The sequence below is a fragment of the Neltuma alba genome, unplaced genomic scaffold (assembly GCF_004799145.2).
Source record: "Neltuma alba isolate B1F8T4 unplaced genomic scaffold, ASM479914v2 tig00003392_pilon, whole genome shotgun sequence".
NCBI classification, from domain to species: domain Eukaryota; kingdom Viridiplantae; phylum Streptophyta; class Magnoliopsida; order Fabales; family Fabaceae; genus Neltuma; species Neltuma alba.
Genome location: NW_021633263.1, coordinates 431,926 through 450,943, shown reverse-complemented (window position 1 = coordinate 450,943; position 19,018 = coordinate 431,926). Strand labels below are relative to the sequence as shown.

Genomic DNA, 19,018 nt, shown 5'->3' with positions numbered 1-19,018 from the left:
GATAGGATTGGTTCTACGAACCAAGGTTCGAAATTCTACCGAGAGAGTTATCTATAGTGTGCTGCAATGCCTCAAATAGGACTAACTCTACCTGTGATTAGAAGAAAATTTTTTTTTTGGACCAACTCGTTATTATTGGTTCGAAGGTTGAATTTTTCAAAATAGAGCAAACTTTATACAATTTGTCGCCTGAAATATTAAAACTATTTAACTTGAGTCCTCAAAAATTACACAAGTGTGTTTGGCGTTATGTTGGAGGCAAATCATATAAAGGTTTTGTTGCTTTATTTTTTAAGTCCGTTGGGCTCCATAAGCAAGAGGATCAAAACACAACGCCAAACATATACGAATGGGCGGAATCACTTCACATGGATGTCCTTGTTTTGTCCCTTAGCACGATAAACCAAATTAGAATGAGGGAATAAGTTATAGCAAAGAAGGAATCGGAATAAATTTGGGGAAATTTTTGAGTCCTTGCCACTTCTTAGTACCTTGTGCTGAATTTTTCTTGCTGACAAAACATATATGATTTTGCTGAGTGGTGAACGATTATTACGCTATTAAGGAATCCTCCTCACATGTACATTTTCAAAGTAAATGAATAAATTGTACAAAACAGAGTCCAATTAGTCATTTGATATTATTTAGTTAAAAAATTTGACATTCATATAATTAAAATTTATATACATTTTTATCCATTAAATATATCTAATTCAGTATTTTAGCATTGTCAAATTTTTTCTTTTTCGTTCATTATACATTTATATATGCTCTTCAATTAATATGTTATATTTTTGAAAAATCGTTCAAGGCGTGATGAAGTTCCATCTAAACCTAAATTTTTAAAATAAAAAGAAGAAACTCGTTCAGCCTCTAACAAACTTTCAATCTGACCCTTTTTTATTTTCGGTGAAAATTACAGCTAAATACCCCATTTCATCACGCACTCCCACACCTCCCTGTGCCTTTTGAACTTTAGGTAGTGTTTGGTTGGGAGTTTTTGGAGTGGAGAGGAGGGGAGGGAGTAAGTGTGTTTGGTTGGGAGGGGGGGAGTAAAATTTTTTGTCTTTTTCCTCACCCCTCCCCTTCTCCACCGTCCCTCCCAAATCGGGGGGTTTCAGAGGGGAGAAAAATTTTCTGACTAAATTATCCATGCTTACTTTTAAATATTCCAATTTTACTCATCTGACTACCGTCGCTTCGTTCTTCTTTACACTGGCTCGTCCTGTTACTCTGTATCAGTCATCGATCTCCTCCACAGGTTCGTGCCTATTGTTGCCTTCTATCCTTCTCTTGCTTCACAAGATCTCACTGTTCGCGAAAAGATCTACTTCGTTTCTACCTGAGCTTTCTTTTCCCTTCGTCATCATCATCATCATCTTCTTTTTCACTTTGCCAACGCTATTATCGTCTTCGCTTTTGCGGGTCGCATCATTGTTGATGATGACAACGATGCAACTTTTGATAAGGATCCTTAGCCAGCCGCCAATTATCCAACATTGTATTTTCTGAATATTTTAATTTTAAATTTTAAATTTTTTATTTTATTTATATGTTAGCAGATTTCGTTGCTTTGATTATGTGTTAGTTTGGATTTTGTTAAAATTTGGTGATAATATGGATTTTTCCATAACTAATCACTATCACTGATTTACTATGACTAATACTACCTCCGATCCTAATTATAAGACCCAGTTGACTTATTTGAGGAGATTAAGGAAGTAAGTTAAATTAGTTATTTGTAATAAATAAATGTTGTCATTCCTAAAATATCTTTGCTAATTAAGTGTATTGGTTATAACTATCATTATTAGAAGGACTATCTTGGAAAAAAATGTATAAATATGAGAGACAAATGGATTGGGGTCTTATATTAGGACCAAACAAAAAGTCAAATAGGGTCTTATATTAAGGACCGGAGGTAGTATTATTTAAAATTAGTATTATCACACACCGTGAATAGAATCATAAAATATAATTTTGAATATGCATATAAATATAAATATAAACACATAAATATAAACATCTAATTTTATATGTTAATTGTTATTTATGATTATATTTTATTAAGTATTCTCTTAAGTTTAAAAAATTACTGATTTAAAACTACTTAAAAAAGAGATAAAATTGTTCATATAAAAATATTTCTCTTCCCCTCCCCTCTTGAACCAAACAAAATGACCGTGAAATTTCTCACCTCATCTCTCTTTTATTAAATCTCTCTCCTCACCTTCTTTTGTTGAACCAAACTCACCCATAATAAGAGTAATTTATATTTATCACATACAAGAAAGGTAATTGGTTTTTTTTTTAAATTGATAAATTAAGAAATAATAATTTTGATATAAATATTATAAAAAAGAATAAAGTAGTCTAAATATAAAGATAAGAGTATATTTTGTCAATTTATAATTACCTCCCCTCCCCTCCTCTTATGAACCAAACAAGAAACATTCCCTCCCTTCCCCTCCCTCCACCAAACAAAACCCATAACCTTCCCTCCCCTTCCCTCCCCTTCATTGAACCAAATAATCCCTTAGAGAAAATCACAGTTAATTACCCCATTAAATAAATATAAAATATTTATACATATTTTCTAATATGTTCAGAATCTACACTTATTTAATTATAAAACATACACTTGTCAATTTCTATCTTTATCATAATTACTCACAATATTTAAATCAAGGATCTTATTTGAAACAAAAACTTAATAGCTTCCTACATTTATGAAATAGCTTATAAATAAAAATATTAAAAACCTTAAATGCACAAAATCACTGAAAATAATTTGATAAACAAATATAAAAAACTATGAACTTCTTAAGTGATGTTTCTTAATTTTAATTTCTTAATCATTATTTTAACTACATGAAAATAAAATTTAATTCTACTATTTTTAATCCAACTGTTCAAATTTCATCCTTGCATCCTCCTTTTCCTAAAAAATATATTTTTAAAATTATTATTATTACTACTACTACTATGATGATTTTAAATTTATTAGAAAAGATCTATAAATATTTTATATTTATTTAAATATTTTTTCCTAAATTTAAGTATGTAGAAAAAAGTATTTTTTCTACAAAACCTAGCCATATGTTTTCATTTAGAAAGAGACATAGATTAAAGGGAAAATAGAGGGGGATGGGGTAATTAACTGTAAATTTCTCTAAAATTCAAAAGGACGAGGGAGGCATGGTGGTGTATGATGAAATGGGAAATTTAGCTGTAATTTTTGCTCAAGATAAAAACATTGTCAGATTAGAAGTTCATCAAAGACTAAACAAGTTTACCCTTTTTATTTTTAAAAATATAGATAGCAGAGTTGAAGTTCATCAGCACTTGAACGATTTCTAAAAAAATGCAACATATTAGTGAATGGTTTTCATAATGTAGCATTTAGGTAATTATTTGAGAAAATTGTAAATAAAAACTCCTGAATATATAAAATTGTAATTTGGGAATCTGAATTTGGAAGATAACAAATAAGGACCAGTTCCACTTTTGTAAATATGAAATGTGGGTAAAATGTCTGAAATGTCCCTCAGTCAAGTTGTGATTTGCTCTATTAAAATTGTCATTAGTTAAAGTAAACTTATCATTTCTCATAGTTAACTTGTCATTTGGTTTAGGAGTATTTTAGACATTTCATTATGATTTCATATTTGCAAAAGTAAGATCGGATCCTTATTTACGATTTGCCAAATTAAGAGTCACAAACCATAATTTTACATATTAAGATGTCTTTATTTGTAATTTTTTTCTAATTATTTTTACTATTTATAGTGTTTTGATAAAAATGCTCATAATAAAGCCACTCTCAACGTCGTGCATTCCACCATAAAAGGCGAATCAGCCACCACCTTCCTTCCAAATCCTCTCACAAAATAACCACTTCCATTACGACACACCACTCTATACCAGCCTCCCCACACTTTTTATGACAACCGTTTTTTCAAAAAATCATTTAGATTAAATCAAATAATTTATTTAAAAAGTTAACTATGATAAAAAAAAAACTTAAGATTATAAAACGATTATTATAGTTAAAAAGAATAAATTTATATCACACAATATTAATCATTAACTTGGATCTAGACTTTTAAAGTCTAGAAATACTATTCAACCATTAACCCAAACAAGACTCATATTTTCAAACATACGAATTGATAAATCATTTTAAAATAAGGTATGAAGTTCATTAATCAAAAGTCGACACTTTAAAAGAATGTTACATACGAAGTTTTAGTTAGAAGACTCTAACCTTCTAACGGCCCTCTCATCAAATAGCAACAATCAAAAGTATTGGTTTACATATCAAAGTAGATAAGCTTTATATGGTAATATATAATAGATCAGCATATAAAATAAAAGAAGGGAGGCTGTACAAGCTATTACAGCACACTAAGCTTCCGAGGCTTTCCTTGATGAATTATTACTTGAACTATCACTTAAAGATAGTAGAAATTACGAGGTGAGACGAAAGCCTTAGTAACCAACTTTCCAACTCATTATACATACTAACATGTACTCGTGAGGTGTCAAGTGGGACAGTTATTAATTCTTAAGAAATATAGATGTATCAATAGAAATATAAAACATGTATATTCAGGTTATCTCAATCACCCAAAACCTCACCATGAGACTAATACACAAGCTATATAAGTTTACCCCTCACTATGGGGTATCAATCAGACATATATGCATATCCTTCACTTTTAGGGACAAATAAAAAGTCATAAAGGCCAATCTCTCACTATGAAGAATGAAAGAAGCCAACTAATGTGCACCAATGTCGGCTTTATTATGTGGTAGAACAAGATTTAACTCCAAATTCAAATAACAACCAATCATTCACAATATAATGAGAAATATCCCAATCTTTTCTCAACATATATCCATAAGATATAGATATTATATTTTTTTTCAAATATATATTTTTTTTCAAATAGCTCAATCACAATTTCAAAAGTCTCATGAGACAAATTTTCACAACCCAAAAAGTATAACATATCTCCTTGAGTTTCAAATAGCATGTTATTATTCCAAAATAGCAAAACACTCACAAACAATATATTGGCACATATAACAAGTGGAAAGTGGTTGTCTCTCACCAAAGTAATAAAAAAGATTACCACAAGGTTAAATCATTACTCAACCAATAATTAATCTACACAATTAATATAACCACATGTTAATATAAGCTAATTAATTTGTCCTTATATGTATTAGTTAAATTTTTAATTTAATTCAATTCAACTTTTATTCTAAATTTTTACAACTCTCATAACCCAAAATTAAGTATTTTAGAACTAACTTATAATTTTCTAATAAACCAAGTTATTTATTTATATCCTCCGAATTATTCACTTTAATAAAAAAAATTTCAAAATTTCAAAATATAAAATTATCATATTTTAAATTCTAAAAATCCCATTTGAAGGTTTAAACTCAAAACTAAACCATCAAAAATTCAATAGTACCTCAAATATTTATAAATAAATAATCCAATCAAAATTTTAATAGTATAACTATTAGATTTTTTCCATAAATAATAAATTTTTTAATAAAATAATTATTTTACGACTTTCAATCACCCAATAAATAAAATTAACCATTAAAATTTTAATAATATGTCAACAATCCAATAAATTCTTTAAGTTAATTTTTATCTGTATAAATATGATATATCTTATAAATAACATATTTTTCAAATAAAAAATTAATTTAAATATAAAAACCAATAAATGGGTAAATTTAAAATCATTAAAATTAACAATTCATTTATCTCTAAATTTTTATGGTTATCTATTATCAAAACTCAAAATTTATCCTATATATAAATCTCAAAATTTTTTCTAATTACTATAGTAATACTGCTATTGAGAGGTTCAAAATATATAAGAAATATTTATGAAGAAATTTTAACAAAAAGAAGTAATTTTGTATACCTAAATTATCTACAAAACTTATCCTCTTTTTCACAATGACCGCGGATCTACTCTTTGCTCTCTCTCTCCGTACTCTTTCTCTCTTTCTCTCTTACGCCTTACAAGAAACTGAATTGTAGGGGTACATTTAATAGCCCCACATATTTTAATATTTATTAGGGGAGCTTGCCTCTAATAAATTGCCTCCAAACTTTCCACCGTCCCTTTTTTTTAATAATAAAATATTATTATTTTATAAAATATAATATTATTTATTTATTATTTATTAATATTATTTTAATTATTTTTTATTATTATTATTTTACATAAATTCTAAAAAAATTTAGAATATTACGCTTTTCCATAACTTTAAAAGAACAATCAATGTTGATTTTGATCGTTCTGTCACTTGAAGCCTGCCAATTACGAAGTCTAGTAAGAGTTTCAACATGCATCCTCTTACTTTTGGTGCTCAAGCTTTCCTTGGCTTTCCAAGATTCCTCTACTTGCCTCATTACCAGATTCACAGTTTCGCTGGCATCAGGCTTCTCTTCTCTAAATACCTAGTTGTAACCTTTTCTTTCTGCACATTCCATTTATTAAACTGAATTCCCAAACAACTTCCAAGTCAATATTGTTTGGCTCAGGGACGTAAAAAGCATAGGTAATAACTTACTTGGATATCCAAAATTTAACATATTTATTTTATTTAATACTGATTTTTTGTAAAAGCATAGGATACCCTTTCGTGTTTTTACACCCTGCATGTTAAACCTATCTTCAAGTAAAATAAAAGATTTATTATCCAATATTTAAAGTAACTATATTTTTAGACTTAAAACTCCGGAAAGTTAGTATAATATTTTTTTTCCACTAGTTGAATCAAGTATTCGGCTCTTCTTTTTAAAGAATAGAGATAATGTCACCGTCTCCTGCATGGCATGTTGAAGCCTCCATCTTCTTTTCGATTGTAACATCTTTTCCATCACAACAAATATATTTAAAATAACAACATTCCATTTCATCGTCATCTTCTTAGTCATACGTTAAAGGATGGCATTTTGATAAGAACAGATGAAAAAAAAAAAGATGAGTTCATAAATTATAATTTTCAATACAATTTCAACAAAAAAAAAATCAAATGTGGCATTAGTACAAAAGCAAAAGATCGAATAAAATATTAATGCAGCAATGAAATTTTAATAAAGAAACGTGAATTAGAATTTTAATAGTGTAATGATATAGCCATTTTTTCAAAAAACCAGAGCACAACGAAGAAAACTTAAAACTCAGGCAATAAATTCAAGAAAAAATTAAAATGAATAAATTGAAATTCCAATTCCAAACAACACCAAACAAGGAATCGCAAGGAATCGCCACATCAAGTCCAGCAATTTACTGCTTTTTGATGATGGTGTTTCAAAGATTGTTGATTTTGATTTGTCAAATCAATCCCACGATGAAGTAGCTCGTGTCCATTCTATTTGTGTTCTTGGAACCTTTGGTTATCATGCTTCAGAGTATGTTATTTGTGCTCCTGGATGTAAATAATAGTAATAGTCTCAGAAGAACACTGGACGTTTTAGAGTTATATTGTTGGAACTATTAACAGGGTGTAAGGCTGTTGACCATGCACTGCCACGAGGACAACAAAACCTAGTGACTTGGGTGTTAATTCTTATTCATCTCATTTCTGTCAATTTATTTATTTTGATCACTCAACTTTTCAAGTTTGCAAAAGCTGATTTTTGTTTATTGGAATTTTTCAGGCAACACCAAAACCTAGTAGAGATGAGATAAAGTAGCATGTGGATGCTAGATTAAAGGATGATTGCCTTCAAAATTAGTTGTAATGCATCATCACCTAAATTTTAATAACAGTTATTAAAATATATCTTTTTTATGGAGCAGTCAGTTGCATTTAAAACCAATTGTAATGCATAATCACCAGTACTGTTTATGTTTAGCTTTTCAATCTTTTCTTCAATTTTCTCATTCTCACTCTTTTTAGCGATTGCAGGAGGCTTTATCTTTTTCTTTCTCTTCTTCTTATTATTTGTTTTTACAAGTTTACCTACTGCAAAATAATTTTTTAAAAATATGGCTTTTTATAGAATAGTCATTTAAATTTAAAATCAATGTAATTCATAATCACCTTTATCACTTAATTTTAGCTTTTCAGTTTCCTCATCATCACTCTTTTTAACAATCTCTTCTATTTTCTCTTCCTTTTCTCTAATACCCATTTCTCTAAGTTTGCCACGTGTAAAATAAGTTTGTTACATTTAATATTTTATTATATCACATCAAATATTAAAGACTAAAAAAGAGTATCTTCTTTTTACCTTTATTACACCTTTTGCATTGTCTTGTGAATGAATCGGTTAGGTCACTTAGATTATATTTTCAAGTATTATTCTTTGCATTTTCAAATCATTTTAGAGCCTCATCATATCTTCCTATAGCCTTGTGAATATTCCTGTAATAGAATCAAAAGAGGATTATAACTCAATAAATGTAAACAACTTAATTAAATATTCAAATGGGATAAAAAATATAAAAATTACCCAACACCTATGTGTTGGTTCGTATTGGGCTAACGCAACATATCTTCATCATCAAATTATTTTGAAGCATCTGCACCATTAAAAATAAAATATTCAATAGAATAATTATATGGTGTGTAAAAACTAAATTGATTGTATGTATCCATATTTTTATAGTCATCTCATTTTCATAATAAGCTTCCGCTAATAACCAATATATTTTTGTAGTTAGTTCCTTATCATGATCATTAAAATTATTACAAGCTGACAGTGAAATTGTATTTTCTCCATCATCTAAAGCCTTTATACTATGAAAAAAACAAGGTTAATACATTAAAAATAAAAAAATGTTTGTCAAAACAATTATTAGTATTGGAATCCTTACATTTAAAATATCTTTTCTCCCAAAAAAAAAATTAAGACCTTGCAAAAAATAGATTTTTAGCAACTATCTTGTATACTATTTCGGCATGTTTGTTGCCATCATTTTCTTTCACAAAACTAGGTGATTTTCTTCCATAAAGTAAAGCATTTGGACCATGAGAAAAAAACATATTTAATACCTTAAAAATAAAGATATATTTGTCAAAACAATTATAAGCATTAAAATCCTTACTTTCAAAACATTCATATTAAAAATAAAATATTCAAATTAACAATCGTATGGAGTGTAGAAACTAAAAAGACTATATATATGCATGCTTCTAAAGTCATGTTATTGAAGATAGATTTTAAAAGTCATGATGTTGAAGATAAACTTAGTTGGTAAGGTGTGTATTTTTTATACCAATGACTTATCATCAAATTTTTCACAATATGTACCATGAAAAAGAAACATAATCAATATATTAGAAATAAAAAAATGTCAGCCAAAATAATTATTAGCATTCGAATCCTTATCTTTAATCTTTAAGTTGCATAATAGAAATAAAAAAATATCAGCCAAAATAATTATCAGCATTATAATCCTTACCTTTAGATTGCTTTCTCTTATAATACTCATCACATCATATTAAATAGGCTGTAGTATTATTCGGTTTATATTTTCAGCAACTTTCTTTTCGCTAAGTTTTTTATAAAATTTAAGTACTGTATATCTATATTTGATGGCATTTGTATCATGAGAAAGAAATATAATTAAACCTTGAAAATAGAGAGATATCTCTCAAAATAATTATTAGTATTGGAATCATTACCATCAAAATTTCTAGATTAGAAATGATTATAAGCCCATTGAATTAAAAATATAGTATTTTTTTAATCAATTTTTTGTTTTTCTACGTTAGTTTGTGTGCATTTGAGCACACCGAAAAAATAATTATAGATCCTAATACTAGGCTCTGATACCATGTGTATAGATCCCTGAATTGTTACCATACTTTGTTACCATGTGTAGAGATTCCCGGATTGTTATTAGACTCTGATACCATGTATACACGTTCCCGGATCATTACTAGGTTCTGATACCATGTGTATGTGAGCACACTAAAAAAATTATTTTCATTGATATAAATATAAAAAATCTATAAAGGGGTCAAATATTAATTATGGTCAAATTATAGGATAAAAATTAGAAAGAATTAATAAATATTCAATCATATGATTCTATTCCTAGAAAATAGAAATATAATAACTATAAATATTTACAAATAATTAGAAGATCGTAACAACATTCTCTCTCAAGTTGGTTAATAGATATTCATCATGTTTAACTTGCTAATACAGCTTTCAAAGTTCTTTATTATGCAGCAGAAACGTAGTGGGACAATAACCTACAAGTACTTAGATCATAATCAAATTTTAATATCATGTGTATTTGAACATGTCAAAAAGATTTTTTTTTATTGATGTGAATATGAGAAATATATACAAGTAACTAAGTATCAGTTGTAGCCAAATTATAGGAGAAAAATTAGGAAGAATCAATAACTACTCAATCCTATGATCCTATCCCTTGAAAATAAGAATGTAATTAATATAAATATTTACAAATAATTAAAAGATCATAATAACAATTTGGCTTCATGTTGGTTCGGCCACAAATCTACAAAAAGGAGAAGCAATGTCAAGTCATAAAATCTATAAAAAATAAAGTAATATCATCTAATTTGAAGAAGAATAATAAATATACTAATAAATAAAGGACTCTGTAGGGAAAGGAATAAGGTCATGGGTTTGATTAGAAAAAAATTGAAAAAATTACATTTCATGAACTTAAGACACTAAACATGAGACAAAAACATCTGTTCAACTTAATGGGTTCTTGGTCCTTTTCACCTTCATTAATCATCATTCTTCTTACATATGATGGTACTGCTAATCTCACCTTCCTATAATAACTACTACCAAGCATAACCTAAGAGTATCAACTATACACAGTAACAATGTACAAACTAATACAAACAGTATTTTGATATTTGGAGGTGTAGGCTACAAGAAAAATATGGATATGCCAGTATAGTGAAAATAAGATATTAGACAAATGACCAGAACATAGGAGGGGTAGGAGGAATAAAATAATTTTTGATCGAGAACTGAGAGTCATTCGATTAAAAAGTAAAAAGAAAAACTGCAAACAATTTAAATGATTTTGAGAAAGATTAGAGATACAAAACTAACTGATTGAGGAAGAATAAAGATCCTAATAAGTGGAGAACTCTGTAGGGAAATAAACGAGGTTATGGGTTTGGTTAGAAAAAAAATGAAAAACTGTATTTTATTAACTTAAGATACTGAACCAAAACCAAACATGAAACAACAACCTCTATTCGGTTTGATGGTTTCTTGGTCCTTTTTACCTTTATTAATCATCATCATTCTTATAAATGGTTTTATTGTCCATCTCACCTTCCTACGCTAATTACTACTAAGCACAACCTAAGAGCATCAACTAGACATAATAATAATGTACAAACTAAGACAAGCTTTCTTTGAATATTTGGAAGCGTAAGCTGTGAGAAAAATATTTCTATGTTGGTATAGTGAAAACAAGATGTTAGACAAATGGCTTGAACAGAGGAGGGGTGGAAGGAAAAAATAACTTGTTACAGAGAAATGAGAGTCATTCTATCATAAACTAAAAAGAAAAACTCTAAATAATTTAAATGACTATAAGAAAGAGTAGAGACGTAGAACTGACTGATTGAGAACAAGGGATTAAGGATTGAGAGAGAAGACGTTGGAGACTAAAGATGTCGATGGAACGAGAAGACAGCAAGTATAATGAAGAGCCAAGTTTGGACCTTCGAGATCAAGGTGAGAACTCAAGCTTTTTGCTTCTAGAGATGCCAAGAGGAGGGCTGCGAGTGGTCGGTAATGTTATTTCCGTTTTCTAAATTATTTTTAAAGTTTTTCAAATAAATCTAACTAAAAATCAATATTTCCCCTTTATTACGATTTATTTTAAATGCAAATTTATAAACTCAAAAAACTTTTATTGTGATATATATTATTTTAAAGAATCTTATTGGCCGACTTAATAAACCAAAAAATTTAAATAAAAGTTTTTGACAATATTTATCTTTTACAATACTTAATTATAAAATAAAAAATATGTAGCAAAATTTTTTTTACAATTTAAAGGAATTAAAAATAATAAAAATTAAATAAACTTAAAAATATAAATGAGATATTTTTGTTCTGAAATATTTTTGTTCGGCATGATTTGAAATTTCAATCACCAATTGGAATTTTTTCTTATTTATGTATTGTTATGTTATATAAAAAAATAGGGGAAAATCTCAATAAATCCAAATCAAATAATCATAATTAATTTTTTTACACACTTAATCATAATTAAATTTAAGCCTACACATTTCTTCAAAAACCGATATTTTCTCTTTATTTAATTTTTTTTGACTACGCGTGTTAGTGCTAAGGCTTAAAATTGATCTCTCTTTTGTCTATTAAAACTTCAAGAAACATTAATAAAAAGATTAAAATACAATTTGTTCTGAAAATTATTACTTAATAGTGTTGGACGTTTTGCAGTTTTTTGGGGTATCAAGTCAAAAGTTTGCTTTTTTTTTTTTTGTCTATGTGAGAGAGAATGTTCTTTTTTATTAGAATCAAGAGAAAACTAATTTATAATTCCTTACAATTTACCTTCATTTTAGATTAAGTCTCTCAATTTTATTAAACCCTTCAATTTTTTACTGTTAGATTCATTGTTGTTAAACTTATCAGTTGACTCTGAGTTAAACGTTTTTACGTTTTCAGCTTGCAAAAATGTGTTAACTCATTCTTAAACTCATGTTAAGTATAAACATGATTAAACATATGAGTTTACCTACTAAATTTATTGTTTTACATTTTTAGCTTATAAAATAGTGTCAACTTGCTCTTAAGCCAGTACTAAATTTTTAATTTAATTATGTTTAGTGACTTTGTATATGAATTTCATAAAAAATTATTTATTGAACATGGTAAATTATGAATGTTGATGAATTTAATTTTAATTATTTGGATTTAAAATATGTTTAAATGAAACTATTGTTACTTTATATTTTAATTATTTAATTATATACTTTTAATACCAATTTATTAATAGGTAAACTCTTATGAGCCTATGATTTATGTTTACAATCTGAGTTTACATTCCCCAGATAGGCATTTTTATCAAAAGACTGTAAACAGTAAAAATAATTACCCAAATACTATACTATAAAAACTATTTATCAATATCCTATATTTTTGAGAAATCGTCCAAGCCGTGATGAAGTTCCACCCAGACATCTAAATTTTTAAAATAAAAAGAGGAAACTCATTCAGCCTCTGGTGAATTTTCAGTAAAAATTACTGCCACGTCTCCCTCTGCCTTGTGAACTTTAGAAAAAATTACAGTTAATTACCCCATTCCTTCCCATTTTCCCTTTACTTCATAGCTCTCTCTAACTGTATTTTGCGGAAAAATTACTTTTTATCTTGATACTTAAATTTATAGAAAAATATTTAAATAAATAAAATATTTATAGATATTTTCTAATATATTAAGAATCTAAATCTATTTAATTATAAAATATACATTTTTTGATTTCTATCTTTATCATAATTACTCACAATATTTAAATCAAGGATATTATTTGAAATAAAAACTTAATAGCTTCCTACATTTATGAAATAGCTTATAAATAAAAATATTAAAAACTTTAAATGCACAAAATCACTTAAAATAATTTGATAAAAAAATATGAAAAACTATGAACTTCTTAAGTGATATTTCTTAATTTTAATTTTTTAATAATCATTATTTTAACTACATGAAGATAAAATTTATTTCTACTATTTTTAACCCAACTGTTCAAATTTCATCCTTGCATCCTCCTTTCCCTAAAAAAGATATTTTTTTTAAATTATTATTATTATTTTTACTACTATGATGATTTTAAATTTATTAGAAAAGATCTATAAATATTTTATATTTAGACTAAAATATACTTTTAATTTTTTTAATTTCTTGAATATTGATAAAATATTACTAAATGCTATAATATTACTAAATACTATAATATTAAGTTTAATTTTCATAACAATTATGTTGTTACAAAAAATTATTAGTTAAGACTAACAATTTTAGGATTAAAAGACTAAAAATATACTTTTTAAAGTTAATACATTAAACTGAAACCTTACATAAAATTAAAAAACTAAATATATACTTTAACCTTATATTTTTTAAAATATTTTTTTTCCTAAATTTAAGTATCTAGATAAAAAGTAATTTTTCTACAAAACCTAGCCACATGTTTTCATTTAGAAAGACACATAGATTTTTTTACCAAAAAAAAAAAAGACACAGAGATTAAAGGGAAAATTGGGAGGGATGGGGTAATTAACTGTAAATTTTGTCTAAAATTCAAAAGGCCGAGGGAGGCATGATAGTATCCGCTGAAATTGGGCATTTAGCTGTAACTTTTGCTGAAGATTAAAAAAAATTGTCAGATACCGAGTTTTCCCTTTTTATTCTCAAAAATACAGATAACAGCGTTAAAATTCATCACAGCTTGAACAATTTCTACAAAATGCAGGATATTAGTAAATAGTTTTCATAATATAACATTTAGGTAATTATTTTTACCATTTACAGTATTTTGATAAAAAAACAGCAAATTATTGTATAATATTTAACAAGCGACCAGGTCAAGCACTTGTGGATTCAAACAATCTAAAATCAGGAAATATCAGAACATGAACACGCAACGATAGGGAATTGAAATGAGCAATACAACAAATGGGTCCGCCAGAGTCGAGTATAAAACGCAGCAAATCGAGAGTCCATAAAGCAAAGCGCAACAACACCTACGCAAAGGGCCAACCAGACCCTTTATTTGAAACTGGAGACACAAGCAACGAAATAGAACAAACGAGACACAAGCAACGAAATAGAACAAACGAGAAACTTCAGCACAGCGCATTACTCTTCCTCTGACTCTGATTCTGCATTCTGAAGCCACTCGATGAATGGTTGAGCATTCTTCCATATCTTAGAGTCCTTGGAATCTCCCTTGAGCCCTTTCTGATACCACTGCACTATGTGCTCTTCCTCCAGCACATCAGCATCATAGAGTGCCTTCAGCACTAAGGCAACCTCCTTCAAAGCATTGGAACTGCCCTTGCAGCAGAAGTCCTCAATTGCACAGAGCAAGAGCATCTGCGACCCTTCCTCCCCAGCAACAGCAGCAGCAAGGTAGCTCCTCTTTTTGACAACTTCCTTGGCGAATCCTTTCTCAATGCCGGAAAGAAGGGCCTCAAACAAAGCACTCATTTTTTCCTGAGAAGATGCAGAAAGGGATGCTAAATGGTGCTGAAGTTCCTTCGCAGATACACCTTTCTGCAAATTTGATTTGACTTCCTCAACAAGAGACTTGTAGGGCATTGAGTTCCCATTCTCAGAACCACCATTAACCTTGTTAGCTGCTTTTGCCCTCTTCTCTGGCTCTTCCGTAGAGAGCATAACCATATCAGCTGTCACAGCACTTAATTGTTCCTGGATGCGTTGGCGAGCAGCCTCCAGTGATGTATCTGTTTGCCACTGGACATCATCATCATCATCATCCTCTTCCTCTTCAACACGAGGCTCCTCATGAACCTGACCATGAGTAGGCGATGCACGGTCCTCATCAGAGCCAGTGGATTTCTTTTTTGATTTTGTAGTTCCATCCTTGGAAGAGGAAGAACCCTTCTTCTTACCCTCCTTTTTCAATTTTTTCAGTTCCTCATCAGCCGCTTCACCTTCTTTCAGTCTCTCCTTCTCAGCTCTCCTCATCGCCTTCTTGTCTTTGGACCCTTTCTTGGATTCAGGAGGATTCTTGATTATAAAGGTGGTCAGCTTGTCTCTCATGTCCACATCTGACACAAAGCCGCAGGCAGCACATTTCAGCTGGATCATTTGACTCTTGGTGATCATGATCTCCGTTTCAGGATTCCCACAACCATAACACTGAACATATTTCTTAATGAAGTTCTCCAGAAGACCAGCAAGTTTTGCAGTATCATGTGCCCCATTAACATGAGAAGTCCCAGCTTTCTCATCAAATTTGGATTGAGCTCCAAGCTCACAACCAAAATACTTGGTTGTGTAAGAAGCTGGCCTTGCCAAAGCCTTTGCAATATCAACCATATTAACTATGTTGGTTTTGATGCCATTGCCTCTGCCCTCGATTTTGGTGATCATTTTGGGCATCTTATACCTGTAGAAGGCATCATCACTGTTTCCAGCTCCAATGTTTTGCAATGCCATGATGACAAATAGTGAAATTCCAAAAGACAAACTAGGTATCACAGGCAAAAAAGTTTTGACTTTGGAGTAAAAGCAGTAGCAGAGTTGGCTTTTAAGGCTGCGAGGACTTGTGAAGAAGACCCTCCTCTAACTATAGGAGGTTGCCACCAGAAGCAACCACAGAACTCAGTGTATTCCTGATATGGCTCGAGATGCATGCAGCTGATTTTTCTTGGCAAGGGTCTGTACTTTTTTCTAGATGAAGGAAAATACTGTCCAAGCAATCCAACTGATTCCAAGTAGATGATGGCTCGTTCGGACATAAAAAAGCCTCCAACGCAACACCTTCACCTAAGAATCTGCGAAACTTGCAGGAATCCTGGATCAAGAACAGGAAGGTTTATTATTCAGATAACACAAGTTGAAGAGTGAAAAATACCAATGATTCATAGAAAGTTAATACTGAAAGTATGATAACAGGCAAATTACAAAAAAATATGAGCTAAAGACAATCCTTCCACCACCATATCCAGGCAAAGGCAAGATAATGAATCTTCCTATAATTTTAAGCAGAAACCGCACTGCATATATTCTAAACAATTAAAGTACATATGAACTCAAGATCAACTGTCTCTCCGACTATGACATGAAATAACAAACAACGGAAAAGTCTATACTTGAGTAAGAGTTACAGAAATAGTTCGCCAAATCGTCCATATATCTAAAACAGAAAACCCGAACTCCAGAACTCCACTCGGCATCAATGCATATAATTATTTCATCCAGAAAACATTAGGTTTGATTTCGATTTATGGCACCGATCGATTGAAATAAAAATAAAGTTTCAAATGAAAATAATTTAGCATCACATGCGAACCGAAATTATTCAAAGAAAACACCAAAAAAAATAAAAATAAAAACTTCACATATCAACATGAACAATGTGCTGTGTGCAGTAAATTAGCAGGGCAAATCCCAGAAGCTAATTAGATGTTTCTAATTTCCATCAAATATATTGATGGGAGCATCCGAGAATCCGAAACAGAATCGATTTCCCTACTTTCGTGAATCTGTAACAGGTACAGGTATATAACGAAACACACAGATTGTTAGCGACATATTGTTGTATCCATTGAATCAAAACAACATCGGTTACATATATTCTACCAAACGAGTTAAAGATACAATCGAGAACTGAAATCGATCATGATCTAAGCTTGCTCAACTAGAAGTCACCAGCAATTATACAAAAAGCCAAGAACGAAAAATCAGATTACCAAATATTAAACTACAAAAAAAAAAAAAGAATAAATGACCGATAAGAAACTCGTACCTGCAGCCAGTCAAGACAAGAATCAATGCCGAAGAAAGCAAGTGAAGGAATAAGGAGAGGCTTGGAGGAGGAGGAAAATGCTAGGGTTAGGGTTGAGACGAATGCCGGTATATGAAGATAGGGAAGAAGGCCGGGATGCTCATCCCAATATATAGCCGCCTCAGGAGGCGAAACGAGACCCTTCCTTGATTTTTTCCCCCCGCTTAGATAAAATATGTCTTTGTTAATGTAGAGTCCAAATAATAATAAAAGATAATTTTGTTGATTTTTAAAATTATTAATTTAGTCCTTTAATTTTAAAAAATATATTTTTAGTACGTTAACAAATTGTTAACAAAAAATTATGATATTGAAATATTGAATGCTGATAAATCATTCTTAAACACTAAAATATTAAGTTTAATTTTTTAAAAGAACCATGCTTATTAAAAAAAATATTATTTAAGACTAATAATTGTAAGATTAAATTACAAAAAATAAATTTTTTAAAATCAAAAGACCAAACCAAAACCTTATATAAATATAAAAGTAATAGACTAAATATATATTTTAACCAAATTACAATGAAAATGCCATGAGTAAGCTGAGCACATATAAAAAAGGTTATCCTAGATCTTATCTATAAATATATATATATATATATATGTTAAGAACTAAAATAAATAAATACAAAGACAAGAGTGCACAACATGTTAAAAAAATAAGCACAAATTAAAAGAGAAGATAAAAAATTAAAAAAAAAAAAAGGCTAAGGAAACAGAAATACACAACTACAAAAGATTAATCGGGCATGATAAAGATGCAAAAAATAATAAAGAAATTTGAATCTTGCGAAACACACTTGTTGAGAGTACTTTAATTTTAACACCCCTAGTCCGACCCAGATTAGTTTCAAATGTAAAGTGAATTGAAGATACTTTGAGTTATACAAAATATATATATATATATATATATAACATTATTGTATAAGATTAGATCGGATAAAAATTTAAATCTTTTTTTGAAAATATCTTTTGGGAGGACTTAAATTTGTTACGCTGCATTCATAATTCACATTGCTCTTAGAAATAAACTTCCTTCAACACAATGAACAAAAAATCAAATCAGACACTAAACCGATTGAGATAGTAGTTAAAAGGTCAATTGGTAGAATGGAGTCAACTCGGGATCAAACCAGTCATATTAAAATAAAATAATTTAATTAAAAATAGCAAAATACAACAATATTACTAATAACAAAATACAAGAAAATATAACAATAGTATGATTGTAACAATAATAAAATACAACATTGAGAATTTTAATGTTTACAATTCATCAATAACTAAAATTAATAATCAATGATACTAAAATTGCAACACCTAACCTCCTGTACACTAACAGGGTCATTTTAATGCTTGTGAATCACTAATGCTAGCTTTTTGTCTTGAGAAAAATTGGATAAAATTTTACATTTTTGTTTCAAAACACGAATCATTTGAAAACAAAA

General features: G+C 29.2%; 1 protein-coding gene across 1 annotated transcript; it reads right to left on the bottom strand.

Moving 5' to 3' along the window:
• Positions 1–14,628: 14,628 nt before the first annotated feature.
• Positions 14,629–17,643, bottom strand: LOC114741421 (eukaryotic translation initiation factor 5). Its single transcript, XM_028929682.1, has 2 exons — positions 17,530–17,643; positions 14,629–16,575 (listed from the first exon to the last, which is right to left on the bottom strand). The coding sequence occupies exon 2, from the start codon at positions 16,215–16,217 to the stop codon at positions 14,892–14,894; it is 1,326 nt and encodes a 441-aa protein (XP_028785515.1). The 5' UTR covers positions 16,218–16,575; positions 17,530–17,643; the 3' UTR covers positions 14,629–14,891.
• Between the last annotated feature and the right edge of the window lie 1,375 nt (positions 17,644–19,018).